This window comes from Chlorocebus sabaeus, chromosome 15 (assembly GCF_047675955.1).
Source record: "Chlorocebus sabaeus isolate Y175 chromosome 15, mChlSab1.0.hap1, whole genome shotgun sequence".
Lineage (NCBI taxonomy): Eukaryota > Metazoa > Chordata > Mammalia > Primates > Cercopithecidae > Chlorocebus > Chlorocebus sabaeus.
In genome coordinates this window covers 58,270,306-58,286,718 of record NC_132918.1, presented here as the reverse complement: position 1 = coordinate 58,286,718, position 16,413 = coordinate 58,270,306, and the positions used below count along the sequence as shown (strand labels likewise).

The 16,413-nt window shown below is 38.0% G+C and overlaps 1 protein-coding gene across 1 annotated transcript in view; it reads right to left on the bottom strand.

Annotated features, from left to right (window-relative positions):
• Nucleotides 1-434: 434 nt before the first annotated feature.
• ACAD11 (acyl-CoA dehydrogenase family member 11) overlaps nucleotides 435-16,413 on the bottom strand; it is a 93,138-nt gene continuing 77,159 nt past the window's right edge. The window contains exons 18-20 of the mRNA XM_038002880.2: nucleotides 3,308-3,424; nucleotides 2,025-2,134; nucleotides 435-1,277 (exon numbers count right to left, since the gene is read on the bottom strand). Of these exons, the coding sequence (XP_037858808.2) occupies nucleotides 1,163-1,277; nucleotides 2,025-2,134; nucleotides 3,308-3,424 (342 nt within the window). The 3' untranslated portion in view covers nucleotides 435-1,162. The remainder of the gene's footprint in view (nucleotides 1,278-2,024; nucleotides 2,135-3,307; nucleotides 3,425-16,413) is intronic.

Sequence of the window (16,413 nt, the reverse complement as noted above, 5' to 3'; positions counted from 1 at the left end):
TAGCCCTAGAAATGGTCACAGTGCTGAGGAGTTTACCTTTAGTCCATTCTCCCACCAGGACTGGGGCCCTGATCCTGATATTGATCTTTTCATTTTATCCTTTGGAGACTTTTTTCCTTTTCAAAACAATCCTTGGTGCTCTTTTTAACATAATTTTATCTGACTAAATTCAGGGAAGGGGGAGAGGTAAGTACAGATCACATGGAGTGACTTGCCTTAGGGAGGGCCAGATACATGACAATAGATTAACTAAAACAAATCAGCAACCAATCCAGCCAGCTTTCCTCAGACAGAGAAACACATTACAAAACTGGAAGGACCAGACATAGCCTTTAATTCCTAATGTTCAAAAACAATCCTGCCTTCTAAATCACAACTTTTAAAATTAATCATAAGGCTAAATAGTTCGAGTTGTAAGATCTGTCCACTTCAAATAAGGATACCTTTTATAAAGTACTTTATTGTGGTTTCACAGATTTCAAGGTGCTTCTACATGGCTTCAGGGACTCTCACAACAAACCCTCAGTGGGTCAGGGTCTTCTAAGATTAAAATATTAACACCAATGCATGCAAAGTAAAGTGAGGTACAGTGAGGTTAAGGCAAAGTGGCAATGTTAAAGAGGCCCACAACACACGAGCCCAGGCCAAATTCTTGCTCCCCACCTCCACCCCACCCGAAGAAGACATTTATTTTTTATTTGTTTTTATTTTTAGAAAGAGTCTCACTCGGTCACCCAAGCTGGAGGCCATGTCATGATCACAGCTCCTGTAACCTCAAACTGCTAGACTCAAGCAATCTTCCTGCCTCAGCCTCTCAAGTAGCTAGGACTACAAGCATGTGCCACCACACTTGGCTCATTTAAAAATTCTTTTGTAGAGATGGGGGTCTCACTGTGTTGCCCAGGCTGCTCCCAAACTCCTGGCCTCAAGAAGGCACTAGATGGAATGACAACAGCTACAGCATTTCTTATTGAACTCAACCCTGTGTGACCCTTGAAATTATAAAACCCACTGATCAAAATAGATGCTATAATCTTTACCACAAGTGAATAATTAACCCTGTGCTCAAACTGCTGCAAAAATATGAGATTCAAATGTTGGAGCCAATGAAGTTTGTATGAAGGAGAGTTTCTGTCAGTGGGATGTGGCAGTGCCACTCTCTTTACATCTTGGCTGTCAGCTTTTTGGCTTGGTCCTGCAGCTCCATTGTCGCGATTGCTGAAAGGTGAACTTCGTCAGGTCCATCTGCTAAACGCAAACTTCGGGTTACAGCATACCTGAAAAAGCAAAAGAACCAGGGATCACAGGGAGTTATGGAAGAGGAACATGATACTTTGACGTCAGTCACTCTGATTGTAAAACAAGACTATATTAGTTCTTAAATCCCACCAAGGTCACGGTAAGAAAAAGAGTACTAGGAAAATAAGCTAAAGGGCTTCTGCAATGCCATCTTAAAGTTCCCAACTTCGGAAAGTTAAATGGCAAAGTACAGTGGAGTTAATCTCATTCCTGGTTTCCTATCGTTTACTAGATGTTACTAGAACTTAGAACAGGCAGTGAATGATATGATACTGTATATTTAGTTCTTTCTTAAGGGTAAAAATTGATGAAGGATGAGACTCTATCTCCAGTGTGATAGAGAAGGAGACGCTGTAATTATGTGTGGAGATAGACAGATGGGGAATGGAGAATGTTCCTGCCCCCCAGTAATCAGGATCTAGATATTAGATAGTCACTGACATGTACCGCTATAAATTCAGCGAAACCCCATGCTGTGTCTATGGCCCAGGAATCCTCGGTGGGTCACCTCAGTGTAAAAATTAACATAATTGAATGAAACGATTCTTGTAATAATAAGAGCAACTATTTCTTGGTGTTGAGCTCTATATTAAAGTATGTATATCACTTCATTTAGCCTTCAATTACACTGAAACTAAATGTAAACAATTCATGTCAAGGCATCTATAGATTTTTTACCTCCATGCCTATCAAATGTAGACGATTCTTAAATGACATCTACTCACATGTTGGCCAGAGGGTAGTCCTGGGAAACACCAGCACCTCCGCACACCTGGATGGCCCAGTCAACGATTTTGCAGACAGCCCGTGGGGCAGCCACTTTGATCATTGCAATCTACATAAGCAAGATATGAAAAGAATGCTTTTTTCTTAATACACCATGTGGCAAAACTGGGAAATGAAACAAGGGAACTTTCCCACACCCAAGTCAGCACTCAAACAGGATCTTTAACAAAAGCCAACAAAGAGATCCTGCTGCAATGCAGTTAATGGCTGTATTTCAGTCAATACAGACCCTCTGGAAAGAGACACCTCTTCCAAATCACATTTTATCCATTTATTTCTAACTTGCCTTGTTTCCAAAAGGATTTCAGGCAGCTGATAAATCACACTCATTACCTTAGGGATCATAAAAATAGTCCAAGGGCCTTTGTGCCACTAATCAGTTTTCTTTTAGCACTTTCATGGGCTTTTAGAATTAAATGATTATGTCTTTATTTCATATAAGCCAGAAACATAAGAAAGCAGACGATGGGAGGTCTCTTCCATGAAACATTTACCATGTAGCAGTATCATACTGTGCATTTTTTTGTTTTGTTATTTGAGACAGGCTCTCACTCTGTCACACAGAATAGAGTGGAGTGGCTATTCACAGGCATGATCATAGCTCACTACTCATGCCTCAGAATCCTGGGCTCAAGCTATCCTCCTGCCTCAGCCTCCCTGGGACTACAGGCACAAGTTACCATGTTGGCTATTTTTTTTTCTTTTTTTTTAAGAGACAGGGTCTCACTATGTTGCCCAGGCTGGTCTCAAATCCCTGGCCTGAAACAATTTTCCCACTTCCACCTCCCAAGTAGCTGGGATTACAGGTGAGAGCCACTGTGGGTGGCTGCTGCACATTCTATGTATATTATCTTGGTTACTCTTCACAAGAACCCTAGGCCTTAGGCAGAAAGGTTAAGTACTTTGCCTGTGATCACAAGGCTAGCAGAAAGTGGCAGAGTGGGTGCAGTTCCAGGGTTGTGTAAAACTTATGATTTCCCCCACTCTTTGTTGCTGTATCTTAAGAATGCTGAAGATATTCTCCCTCCCGAAAATCATTCCCTAAAGCACTTGCTAGGAGACTAGCAAGTGACAGGCATTTACAATTTATAACCCACAATCACATGGGGGCTTCCAATATTCTGAGTGCCATCGAGATGCCATGAAAACCGAAATGTCCAACAGGTGGAGAGAACTGGAGAAGGCTCAGCAGTTGGTGGTCGGAGGGAGAAGGTAGCCTCACCTCCTTCTTAGCGCCAGCACTGCCCAGAGTGTCCATGCTGTGAGCGGCTTTCAGAGTCAACAAGCGGATCTTCTCAATGGTAATGCGGCTTTCAGCAATCCGGTGAGCCACAACCTCCTATAGGGGAGCAAAAGGCAGCAAAATGAAGGAGGAGCTAAGCTGTAACAGTCTTATAGTTTGGCAAAAACACTCTCTAGGCCAGAGATTGTTCACAAGCTTTACTCTAAGTATTTTTAAATGGAAGAGTTAATTCATTTGATACACACCAGCCTAACCACATACTTGTGGAATGCTACAGTTAAAATTGAAATATTTCAGAAAGACATTTTATTTTCCCAGAAAAATCATTTATTTTGGATATCTTAACGTCTAAGGTAAAGATGGCTGAACTAAGCAACTGCCTTACTGCCAAACCACTCAAAGACCCTCCTGAACGCGAATTGCCTGCTGTCATGGAAACCTGGCTAAATGTACGGTAGTGAAGCTGCTTATAGGTAAACTAGAAAATTCTCAAGACAATTTCAGTGTGGGGACAGTTCAGCAGCAATCTGCTGTGCTGTTATTGTTATTTATTTATTTAAAATGACCTTTCATTTGGTGGACAGTTGAATGATAATACATGTATAGATTGGAATAACCACAGTCAAGAACACAGAATAGTTCCATCTCCCACAGAACTCCCTGGTGCTGCCCCTTTTTAGTCACAGTCTTCTCCCACTCCTAACCTCTGGCAACCACTAATAGGTTCTCCATCACTATAGTTTTGCCTTTTCCAGAATGTCATGTAAATAGAATCACATAGCATGTGTTGTTTTGAGACTAACTTCTTTCATTCAGTTTAATGCCTTAGAGCTTCATCTAAACTGTTCTGTGTATTGACTGTTCATTCCTTTTTATTGCTGAGTAGTATCTGAGTAGTATTCCATTGTAAGTATGTACCAGTTTGTTTATCTGTTTGCCTGTTGAAGGACATTTCAGTTGTTGCCAATTTTTAAATTTCATTTATTTATTCTTTGAGACAGACTCTGGCTCTGTCACCCAGGTTGGAGTGCAGTGGCACGATCTTGGATCATTGCAATCTCCGCCTCCTGGATTCAAGCGATTCTCCTGCCTCAGCCTCTGAGTAGCTGGGACTACAGGCACCCGTCACCATGCCTGGCTAATTTTTGTATTTTTAGGAGAGGTAGGGTTTCACCATATTGGCCAGGCTGGTCTCGAACTCCTGACGTTGTGATCTGCCTGCCTCGACCTCCCCAAGTGCTGGGATCACAGGCGTGAGCCATTGCGAGATTATTCATAGAGCTTCTGTGCATTTGTATATGGGTTTTTGTGTGGACATGTTTTCATTTTTTAAAGCAGATAGCAGGAGTAGAATTGTTGGGTCAGTGGTAAATATTTATTAAGAAACTGACAATTTTCTAGAGTGGTTGTACATTTTGCATTCCTACTAGCAGTGTATGAGAGTCCCAGTTGCTCCACAAACTATCAGCACTTAGTATCATATTTTATTTTAGTCATTTTAACAGTGTGCAGAGATATCACGGTTTTAATTTGCATTTCTGTAATGGCTACTGCTGTTGATCCCCTTCAATGTACTGATTTGCCATTTCTATACCTCTTTGGTGACATGTCTGTTAAAGTCTTTTGTCCATTTTTTAATTGGGTTGTTTTCTTACTATTTGATTTAGAGAGTCCTTTATATATCCAGGACACTAGTCATTTGCCATATGAGCAATTTGTCAATTCTTTCTTTTATGGGTCTTGCTTTTGGTGCATGTTTAGGAACATTTTACCTAATCCCAGAAAATGATTTTTCCACTATGTTTTCTTCTAAAAGTTTACAGTTTTACCTTTTACATTTGGATCTATGATCCATTTAGAGTTAAAATTTTGTGTGAAGTGTATGGTTTAGATCAAGGGTCACTCTTCTACCTATGTATGTCCAATTGCTGCAACACTATTTACTGTAAAGATGTAACTTTCTCCATTGAACTGCCTTTGCACCTATGTAAAAAATCAATTGGCCTATATTTCTATGAATTTACTTCTGGACTCTCTCTTATGCTCCAAAGATCTACATGTCTTTTGCTTACTGATTACTGTAGCTTAGAGTAAGTCTTAAGATTGGGTAGTGTGATTCATCGAGCTTTCTTCTTTTTCAAATTCTTTTGGCTACTTTAGTTTTTTTTGTATTTCCATATAAATTTTGGGATCAGCCTGTCTTTATAAAAACATCCTTTTGGGATTGTGATTGGAACTGCCTTAAGTCTGCAGATCAGTTTGAGGATGGTTAATATCTTTCATCTGTTAAGTCTTTTGGATATTGTAGTGTTTTGATAGAGTAGTACTTAAAAAAAAAAAAAAAAAAAGATTGTAAATGGTATTTTAAAACTTCCAGTTCCCCGTTGTTCATTGCTTGTATATAAAACTAAAATTGTTATGTATTGACCTTGTATCCTGTAACTTTGCTAAACTCACTTATTAGTTCTGGGAGAGCTGTTTCATTTTGTTTGATGTGTTCCTTAGGATTTTGCATACACTCACATTGTCATCTACAAGCAGGCCCAGTTTTACTTCTTTTTCCCCCAACTATATGCTCTTTTTTTCTCTTGTTTTACTGCACTGGCTAGGAATTCTTCTATGATCATAAATTGGAATAGTGAGGGTGAACATTCTTGCCTCATTCCCAGTTTTGGGGGAAAAGCATTTAGTCTTTTATCATTAAGTATGATGTTAGATTTTTAAAAATACTCTCTATAAAGTTGAGTAAATTCCTTTGTATTCCCAGTTTGCTGGGAATTCCTATCATAAACAGATGCTGAATTTTGTCAAATGCCAAAGCATCAATTGATATGATGATGTGATTTTTTAATGTTTATGCAGTTTTCACTGTTAGTTTGGCAGATTATAATAATTTATTTTAAATTATCAAGTTATAGACATGAATCAGGCTTGCATTTGTGGGATAAACCCTACTTGACTATGCTGTATGATTATTTTTACATACTGCTAGACTTTATTTGGTAATACTTTGCTGGTGGTTTTTGCATCTATATTGGTCTATGATTTGTTCTTGTCTGGTTTTGGATTAGGATAATTCCGGCCTCATAAAATGAGTTGACGAGGGTTTCCTCCTTCTCTATTTCTGGAAGAGGTATGTAAAACTGGTGTTATTTCTTCTCTAACTGTTTAGTAGAATTTACCAGTAATACCATCTGGGCCTGAAGATTTCTTTTTTTCAGGAGCTTTTTAACGTTGAATTCAACTTATAACAATAGTTGTAGAACTATTCAGGTTGTCTATTTCATCTTCAGTGAGTTTTGATAGTTTGTGGGGTTTGAGGAATTGTTCTACTTCATCTAAATTGTTAACTCTATGTGTTTTGTACACATACTAGAGCATGTGGGTCCCAAGTCCTAGATCTGGAATGGAGGAGACTCTGCTTCCGCCTTGGCTCCAGACCCCATTCTCCAATCCATGTTTTCCCAGAGAGCTCTGCATTGTGGCTTACACACAGCCTACACAGACTAAGAAAATCAGTATGTCTGATATCCTCTGCTTCTAACAAGGATGGAATCAATATATTTTTCCCTATTCCTTCTGTTAAGTACAACTAATAAGCCTGGGCATTATCTATAAAACAAACTTAAGAAGACTCTGAAAGGTAGAGAAGAAGTAGTCTTCAGGTCCAAAATAATAACCTAGTGGTGTGTTTCCTAGGTTTTCTTTTTGCCTCATCTATCTCAGCTGCTGAGATTCTTCCCAGCAGCTGAAGAATCTAGTAACCTGGAAATGTCAGCGAGCACAGACCGAAACAAAACAAAAACATAAAGCACCCCAACAAAAGCATAATCTCTCTAACCAAAGGATCAGCAAAGGGGCAGCCTAGCAAGACAAAAATCTTTTAGAGAATAACCACTTTACTGCAGCCAAATACCACAGAAAAAACATTGGCCCCCACCCCTCCTCACACCAGCAAAGACAGGATGGGGAGCACAGGCTTCCTCCCTGGTAAGCACTGTAATGAGGCACCCCAACACCCCTGCCAGGAAGGTATCAGACAGTGCCAAGTAAAAGCCTGAGGCTTTCCTCCCCACTGGCCAGTCATAAGTCCCCCCGACCCATCTTATGAAGTGTTAGTGCAGTCCAAATGGGATGCCTGGACTTTCATCCCGCCTGGCAGTATGAGGGCATCATCCTCTTCAGGTACTGATGGAAGCTGGGAGGGGAACCTGGACTTCTCTCTCTTGCCTAGCAGTAATGAGGTGATGCCACTCCTTTCTCTGACAGAATGGTGTCAAAGAAAGCCAATTAAAATAGAAGCTTTAAAAAGGTCCAGAGTCTCACAATATAAAACTGTTCAGGTTACAATTTTAAAAATCACCCATGATACCAAAAACCTGGAACAATTCAAAATGAATTTTTAAAAAATCAAGAGACACAGTGATATAGTTTGGATGCTTCTCTCCTCCAAATTGCATATTGAAACATGAAGGTGGAACAAGTGGGAGGGTCATGGGGGAATATCCCTCATAAATGGTTTGATGCCTTCTCTTCAGTAATGAGTTCACATAAGATATGATTGTTTAAGAGAGTCTGGGATGTCCTCCCTTATCTCTCTTGTTCCCTCTCTTGTCACGTGATGTGCTGGCTCCCTCTTTACCTTCCACCATGATTGTAAGCTTCCTGAGGCCTGCCCAGAAATAGATATTGGCACTAGACTTGTACAGCCTGCAGAACCATGGGCCAAACAAAGCCTCTTTTCTTTATAAATTACCCAGTCTCAGGTATTCCTTTATAGCACTATAAAATGGACTAACACACCCAGATAACAGAAATGTTAGAATTTCTGACAAAATTTTAAAGCAGCCATGATAAAAATGCTTCAGTGGGCAGTTACAAACACAACTGAAGCAATTAAAAAAATTGAAAGCCTCAGCAAAGAAAGAGAAGATGTAAAGAAGAACCAAATGGGTATTTTATAAATAAAAAACATAACAGGTCAAATAAAAAGCTCAGTGGATGGGTTCCACAGCAGAATAGAGGGGACAGAGGAAAAAAATCAGTGAACTGGAAGATAGGATAACAGAAACAGCCCACCCTAAACCACAGAGAGAAAACAAACTGGAAAAGAAAAAAAAGAAGAACAGCATCATAAGAACATGTGGAATTATAACAAAAGATCTACCATTCACATCACCAGATTCCAGGAAGAAGAGAAAGAGTAAGGCTGAAAAAGTACTTGAAGAAATAATGGCTGAAAACATCCCAAATTTGGCAAGAGACCTAAACCTGAAGATTCAAGAAACTGGGGTGAATCCCAAGCAGCATAAATCCCAGAAATCCATACCAACACATATCATAATTAAATTTCTCGAAAAATAGAGATAAAAACATCTCGAAAGCACCAGAGAAAAATGACATCTTATCTATAGCAGGGAAATATATATGTCAGAAGGAAGTAGCACAATATTTTTCTAGTGCTAAAAGAAAAGAAACTTATATCCAGTGGGGATATCTTTCAGGAAGAAAGAAGAAATACGACATTCTTAGATGAAGCAAAACAGACTTTGTCACTTTTAGACTCTAAAAGAAAGGTTAAAGGAAGTTCTCTAAATGGAAAGGAAAAGATAAAAGAAGAAACCTTGGAAAATCAGGAAAGAAGAAAGAATACAATAAGCAAAAATATGGCTAATAAAATTCGTTTGCTTTCTTCTCTAAAATTTTCTAAAATATATTTGATGGTGGAGGCAAAAATTATAACCCTGATGTTATTCTAAATGTATTTAGAGAAAATAATTAAGACAATTATATTGTTTATTTATTTAGAGACAGAGTCTCACTCTATCTACCAGGCTGGAGTGCAGTGGGGTGATCTCAGCTCACTGCAACCTCGGCTTCCTGGGTTCAAGCAATTCTTATGCTTCAGCCTCCCGAATAGCTGGGGTTACAGGCACACGCCACCACGCCCGGCTAAGTTTTGCGTTTTTAGTAGAGACGGGGTTTCGCCATGTTGGCCAGGCTGGTCTCGAACTCCTGACCTCATGTGATCCACCCGCTGTAGCCTTCCAAAGTGTGGGATTACAGGCATGAACTACTGCACCAGGCCCAAGGCAATTGTATTATAAATGGGAGAGTAAAAGGAACTTAAAGGAAGGTAAAATGTCTATACTTGACTCAAACTGGTAAAATGATGACACCAATAGACTTTAATAAGATCTCGAGAGAAAGGTAACTAGATAGATAAATAAACATGTATATGTAATACCTAGAGCAACCACCAAAAGAAGTATACAAAAAGATACACTCGAGAAATATTATAAATAAATCAAAATGAAGTTCTAAAAATGTTAAATTAACCCACAGGAATGCAGGAAAAGGAAAACAGAAAAGCAATAACCAGAAAGAACAAATAGAAAACAAAAATAAAATATCCGATTTAAGCCCTAACATATCAGTTATTATAAAGACAAAGATTGATAAAGTGGATTAAAAATATGACCCAACTATATGTCATTTAGAAGAAATATATATCAAATATAATGATATAGGGCCAGGCGTGGTGGTATCCACAACAGGACATCTACAAAAATGCTATAGCTAACATTATACCTAATATTCCCCTAAGACAGAGAACAAGGTAAGAATGTCAGTTCTCACCTCTCTTATTCAACATAGTATTAGAAGTTCTAGCCAGTGCAGTAAGACAAAGGAAGGAGACAAAGAGCATGTATATCAGAAAAGAATAAAGAAAACTATTCCTTATTTACAGATGACATGATTATCTATGTACAATCCCAAGCAATCTACAAAAAACTCCTAGAACTAATAAGTGAGTTCAGCGAGGCCACAGGGTATAAGATAAACATACAACATGGTGAAACCCTGTCTCTACTAAAAATACAAAAAAATTAGCCAGGTGTGGTGGCAGGCACCTGAATCCTAGCTACTTGGGAGGCTGAGGCCAGAGAATCGCTTGAACCTGGGAGGCAGAGGCTGCAGTGAGCCGAGATCATGCCATTGCACTCCAGCCTGGGCAACAACAGTGAAACTTCAGCTCAAAAACAAAACAAAACAAAAAACTAAACTTCTATATACTAGTAATAGACCCTGAAGTTAAAAACACGATACTTATTATAATTGCTCAAAACTGAAATACTTATGTACAGGACTTGTAGGCTGAAAACTACACACAGATGAGATGATGTGTGTAGATGATGAAAGAAACCAAGGAAAAGCTAAATAAACAGAGAGATATACCAGGTTCACAGAATAGAAAACTCTACATAGTAAAGATATCAATTTTTCTCAATGTTTGCAGATATAGACAAGATTATTTTTAAATCATATGCAAAGGCAAAGGAACCAGAAGAGCTGAAACATTTTGAAAGAGAAGTCTAACCTGAGAGGAATCAGTCTAGCTTATTTGAAGATTAATTATGTAACCACAGTAATCAAGACTGTGTGGTGCTGGCAGAGAGACTGACGCATAGCTAATTAGGACAGAAGAGACAACTCACATATAAACCCACACAAATAATGTCTGACTGATTTTTGAGAAAAGTACGATAACAGTTCAATGGAGGAAAGAGAGCCTTTAAAAAAATGTTGCTGAAGCAATTAGACATCCATAGGCAAAACAAAACAAAACAAAACAAAAAAAACGAACCTTGACCTAAGTTTCATACAAAAATTAACTCTAAATGTAAGCAGACACAAATGTAAAATGTGAAACTTTCAGAGACACATTATAGGAGAAAATCTTCAGAATACAGGATTAGACAGAGTTATTAGACTTGACACCAAAAGCATTACCCATAAAAGGAAAAACTGACAGAGTTCATTAAAATTAAACACTTTTGTTCTGTGAACGACCTGGTTAAGAGGATGAAAAGACAAGATACAGAGTAGGAGAAAATATTTACAAACCACATATCTGACAGGATAGTATCTAGAATCTATAAAGAACTCTCAAAATTCAATAGTAAAAAAAGTGATCTAGGATATGGACACAGGACATGAACCAAAGAGGACATAAGATGGCAAATAAGTACATGAAAAGATGCTCAACATGATTCACCAACAGGGCAACTGAGATTAAAGCTACAATGCATGGTTTTAAAACCACAAACCCATCAGAATGGCTAAAATTAAAAAGTAGTAACACCACCATATGCTGGAGGGGATGTGGAGAAACTGAATCACTCATACTCAGTTGGTGACAATAAAAAATAGAAAGGTTTAGTAGTTTCCAAAAAAACTAAACATGCAACTACCACATGACACAGTAATTGCACTCGTGGGCATTTATCTCTGAGAAACGAAAACTTATATTTACACAAAAGCCTACACAAATGTTTACAGCAACTTTATTTGCAATAGCCCAGACCTGGAAACAACCCAGATGTCCCTCAACAGATAAACAGTTAAACAAACTGTAGTATATCCAGACTAAGGAATACTACTGAACAATAAAAATGAACCAACTACTGATAAACACAACCTAGATAAATCTCCGAGAAATTATGTTGAGTGAAAACAGCCAGTGTCAAATGTTTTCATACTGTATGATTCCATTCTTGGAATGACAAAATTGTAAAATGAAGAACAGATTAGTGGTTGCCAGGAGTTAATGAGAAGGCTGGGGTGGAAGCAAACTAAATGTGGCTATAAAAGGGCAACATGAAGGATCCTTGTAGTGAATGGAATGCTCTGTATTCTGACTACATTCATGACAACATCTTGGTCCTGATACTGTATTCTAGTTTTGCAAGATGTTACCATTGGGGAAACTGGGCAAAGGATTCAAGAGATCTATATGTTCTTATACCTGTATGTGAAACTGTAATTACCTCAAAATGAAAAGTTGAATTTAAAAATGGTACTTGCTTCTTGTTTAGCTTAGAAAACATTCTCTGAGTTTTCCCAATTTGTCAGAACTTATAAGAGAAGCAGGGAGTAAGTGGAAAAACATTAAAATCAAGCCTCACCGTAAGTCCCACAGGCAACCAAACATTCAGAATTCCTCAGTGAAACCCAGGGAGCACACAAAATGCATCCGGCGAGCTCTAATGAGTTTTTTGGTTTCCAGTTCTAAACACAGAACTGAGTTGGTCTGAGTGTCGCGGGTTATTGTTAAGCTAAACACAGAATTGGTTTCCAATTCTAAATACAGAATTGGTGTTTACACTGAAGAAAAAACGTTCATTAAGATGAATTAAACCAGCAGACAATTACGGTGCTTTGATTCAAGCCATATTAACCTTCCATACCTGTGTTTTCCAGATTATATTTATATTTTATTTTATTTTTTTCTGATGGTAATCATATATTTTTTATTTTTTATTTATTTCTAACTTTTAAATTCAGGGATACACGTGCAAGTTTGTTATATAGATAAACTCATGTCACGGGGGTTTATTGTACAGATTATTTCATCACTCAGGTATTAATCCTAGTACCCATTAATTATTTTTCCCGACCCTTTCCCTCCTCCCACCTTCCATCCTCTGGTAGGCCACCATGTCTGTTATTTCCCTTTATGTGCCCATGTGTTCTCATTTAGCTCCCACTTACAAGTGACAAAATGTGGTATTTAGTTTTCTGTTCCTGCGTTAGTTTGCTAAGGATAATGACCTCCAGCTCTATCCATGTTCCCACAAAAGAAATCAACTTATTCTTTTTATGGCTGCATAATGTTCCATGGTATTTATATACCACATTTTCTTTATCCAGTCTATCATTGATGGGCATTTAGATTTATTCCATGTCTTCACTATTATGAATAATGCTGTACTGAACATATGCATGCATGTGTCTTTATAGTAGAACATGGAACGACTTATATACCTTCATGTATATATCCAGTAATGGGATTGCTGGGTCAAATGGTATTTCTGTTTTAAGTTCTCTGAGGAATCCTCACACTGTTTTTCACAATGGTTGAACTCCTACCAAGAGTGTATAAGCCTTCCTTTTTCTCCACAACCTCACTAGCATCTGTTATTTTTTGACTTTTTAATAACAGCCATTCTGACTAGTGTTAGATAGTATCTCATTGTGGTTTTGATTTGCATTTCTCTAATGATCAGTGATTTTTAGCTTTTTTTTCATATGCTTGTTGGCCACACGTCTGTCTTCTTTTGAAGTGTCTGTTCATGTCTTTGGCCTACTTCTTAATGCTTTTTTAAAAAATTTGTTTAAGTCCCTTATACATTTTAGATGTTAGACTTTTGTCAGATGCAAATAGTTTGCTAAATTTTCTCCAGTTCTGTAGGTTGTCTATTTACTCTGTTGATAGTTTCTTTTGCTGTGCAGAAGCTCGTTAGTTTAATTAGATTGCATTTATCAATTTTTGCTTTTTTTTAAATGGCTTTTGGCGTCTTCATCATGAAATCTTTGCCCATTCCTATGTCGAGAATGGCATTGCCTAGGTTGTCTTCCAGGGTTTTTATAGTTTTGGGTTTTACATTTAAGTCTTTGATCCTCAACAAAATACTGGAAAACAGAATCCAGTAACACATCAAAAGACTTATCCACCATGAACAAGTAGGCTTTATCCTTGGGATGCAAGGTTGGTTCAACATATGCAAATCAATAAATCTGATTCATCACATAGAACTAAAGACAAAACCACATGATCATCTCAATACATGCAGAAAAGACTTTCGATAAAATTCAAAGACTTTCGATAAAATGCTAAACTTCTCTATTAAAAACTCTCAATAAACTAGGTATTTGAGGAACATACCTCAAAATAATAAGAGTCATCTATGACAAAACCACAGCAAACATCATACTGAATGGGCAAACACTGGAAGTATTCGCCTTAAAAACTGGTACAAGACAAGGATGCCCTCTCTCACCACTCCTATTCAATACAGTATTGGAAGTCCTGGCCAGACCAATCAGGCAAGAGAAATAAATAAAGTGCAGCAAAATAGGAAGACAGAAAGTCAAACTATCCCTGTTTGCAGAACACATGATTCTACATCTAGAAAACCCCACAGTCTCAGCCCAAAAGCTTCTTAAGCTGATAAACAACTTCAGTGAAGTCTCAGGATACAAAATCAACAAACAAAAATCACTAGCACTCCCCAAGAGCCAAATTGGGAATGCAATCCCATTCACAATTGCCACAAAAAGAATAAAATACCTAGGAATAGAGCTAACCAGGGAGGTAAAAAATCTCTACAAGGAGAACTATGAAACAGTGCCCAAAGAAATCAGAGATGACATAAACAAATGGAAAAACATTCCATGCTCATGGATACGAAGAATCAATATCATTAAAATGACCATACTGCCTGGGGCAATTTATGGATTCACTGCTATTCCTATCAAGTTACCAATGACATTCTTCACAGAAGTAGGAAAAACTATTTTAAAATTTATATGGAACCAAGAAAGAGCCCAAATAGCCAAGGCAATCCTAAACAAAAAGAACAAAGTGGGAGCCATCATGCTACTTGACTTCAAACTATACTACAAGGCTACAGTAACCAAAACAGCATGGTACTGTTACAAAAACAGGTACATAGACCAATGTAACAACAGAGAGCCCAGAAATGGGGCCACATACCTACAACCATCTGATCATTGACAAAGGTGACAAGAACAAGCAACAGAGAAAGGACGCCCTTATTCAAAAAACGGTGCTAGGATAATTGGCTAGCCATATGCAGGAGATTGAAACTGGGCCCCTTCCTTACACCTTAGCCATTTTTTTCACATTTAATTATCCTTTTATTGTCATTTCTTTTCTTCTTTTTTATTATTTTAAGTTCCGGGATACAAGTGCAAAACGTGTAGGTTACATAGGTATGCAGGTGCCATGGTGGTTTGCTACATTTACCAACACGCCATCTAGGTTGTAAGCCCTGCATGCATTAGCTATTTGTCCTAATGCTCTCCCTCTCCTTGCCCCGACCCTCCAACTGGCCCCCGTGTGTGTTGTTCCCCTCCCCATGTCCATGTGTTCTTATTGTTCAACTCTCCACTGATGAGTGAGAACATGCACACCTTAGCCATTTTTATGCTGGTCATGTTTGCCCTTCAACAGAGGATATTTGATTAGAGTTTCCCTAAAGCAGTGATGTTCAACATGATAGCCACTACCCATATGTGGCTAATGAGCATTTGAAATATACCTAGTCTGAACTGAGATGTACTATAAGTATAAAATATGCACCCATACAGAAGAACAAATGTTAAAATATAAAGTATCTCATTAATAATTTTTATATTGATTTCATGTTGAAATAGTATTTTTGACATATTGGGTTAAATAAAATATATTATTAAAATTAATTCCATCTTTTTCTTTTTACTTTTTAAAAATGTTGCTATTAGAACATTTAAAATTACATTTAAGGTTCACAGTATATTTCTTTTGGATGGCACTACCCTAGAGGTTGAAACATGGCTCTGAATTAATTTCAAACAAGTTGCTAGTGGTGAATAAATATTTTTTGATGGCTGTAAAACAGGGTAGTTATAACTTTTATAACTTCATGAGCAGACTTAAAAGACATTTACTTCTCAGCTTTAGAATAAAGGAGGTATTCTCAGCAGGGTTTCTATAGACCCTAGATTTGCTGAAAAGCATTAAATGGGTAGAAACTAGGTGCTCCAGGGAAATGCCAAATATATTTCCTGAGACAGAAATGGGATGGAGAATTTTTTGTTACAGCCTGGAGTAAATTAGAAGGCAGCTGGAAGGAGTCTTCAAATTCAAAGAAATGAAATGTTCCTTTCACAAATTAAAATAAAAAAGCTGGCCCAGATGTTTGCTTATGACATGCTCACACATCTTTTTGCTTCTGCCAGATCACGTTATTTGTGCCAGATGTGAGAAGTTTCCAGTGAAGACAGTCATATTTGTTAAAAAGCCAGGCTTGCTCTGCGTGAAGCATTAACTTTAAAAGGTGGAAGGGAAAATTTTTACTAGTGCAGTTTTAAAACACCACTCATGAAAGCAGCACTTGCACAGAGTGCTTTTGTGCATTCGAGATGCTTGTCTGTCGACTTTACTGTGACCTCCCTTCACCCTGCTCCAGGGTTTGCACGCAAGCTTGACAAAAGGGTAAGAAGTAATGGTTGGTGCC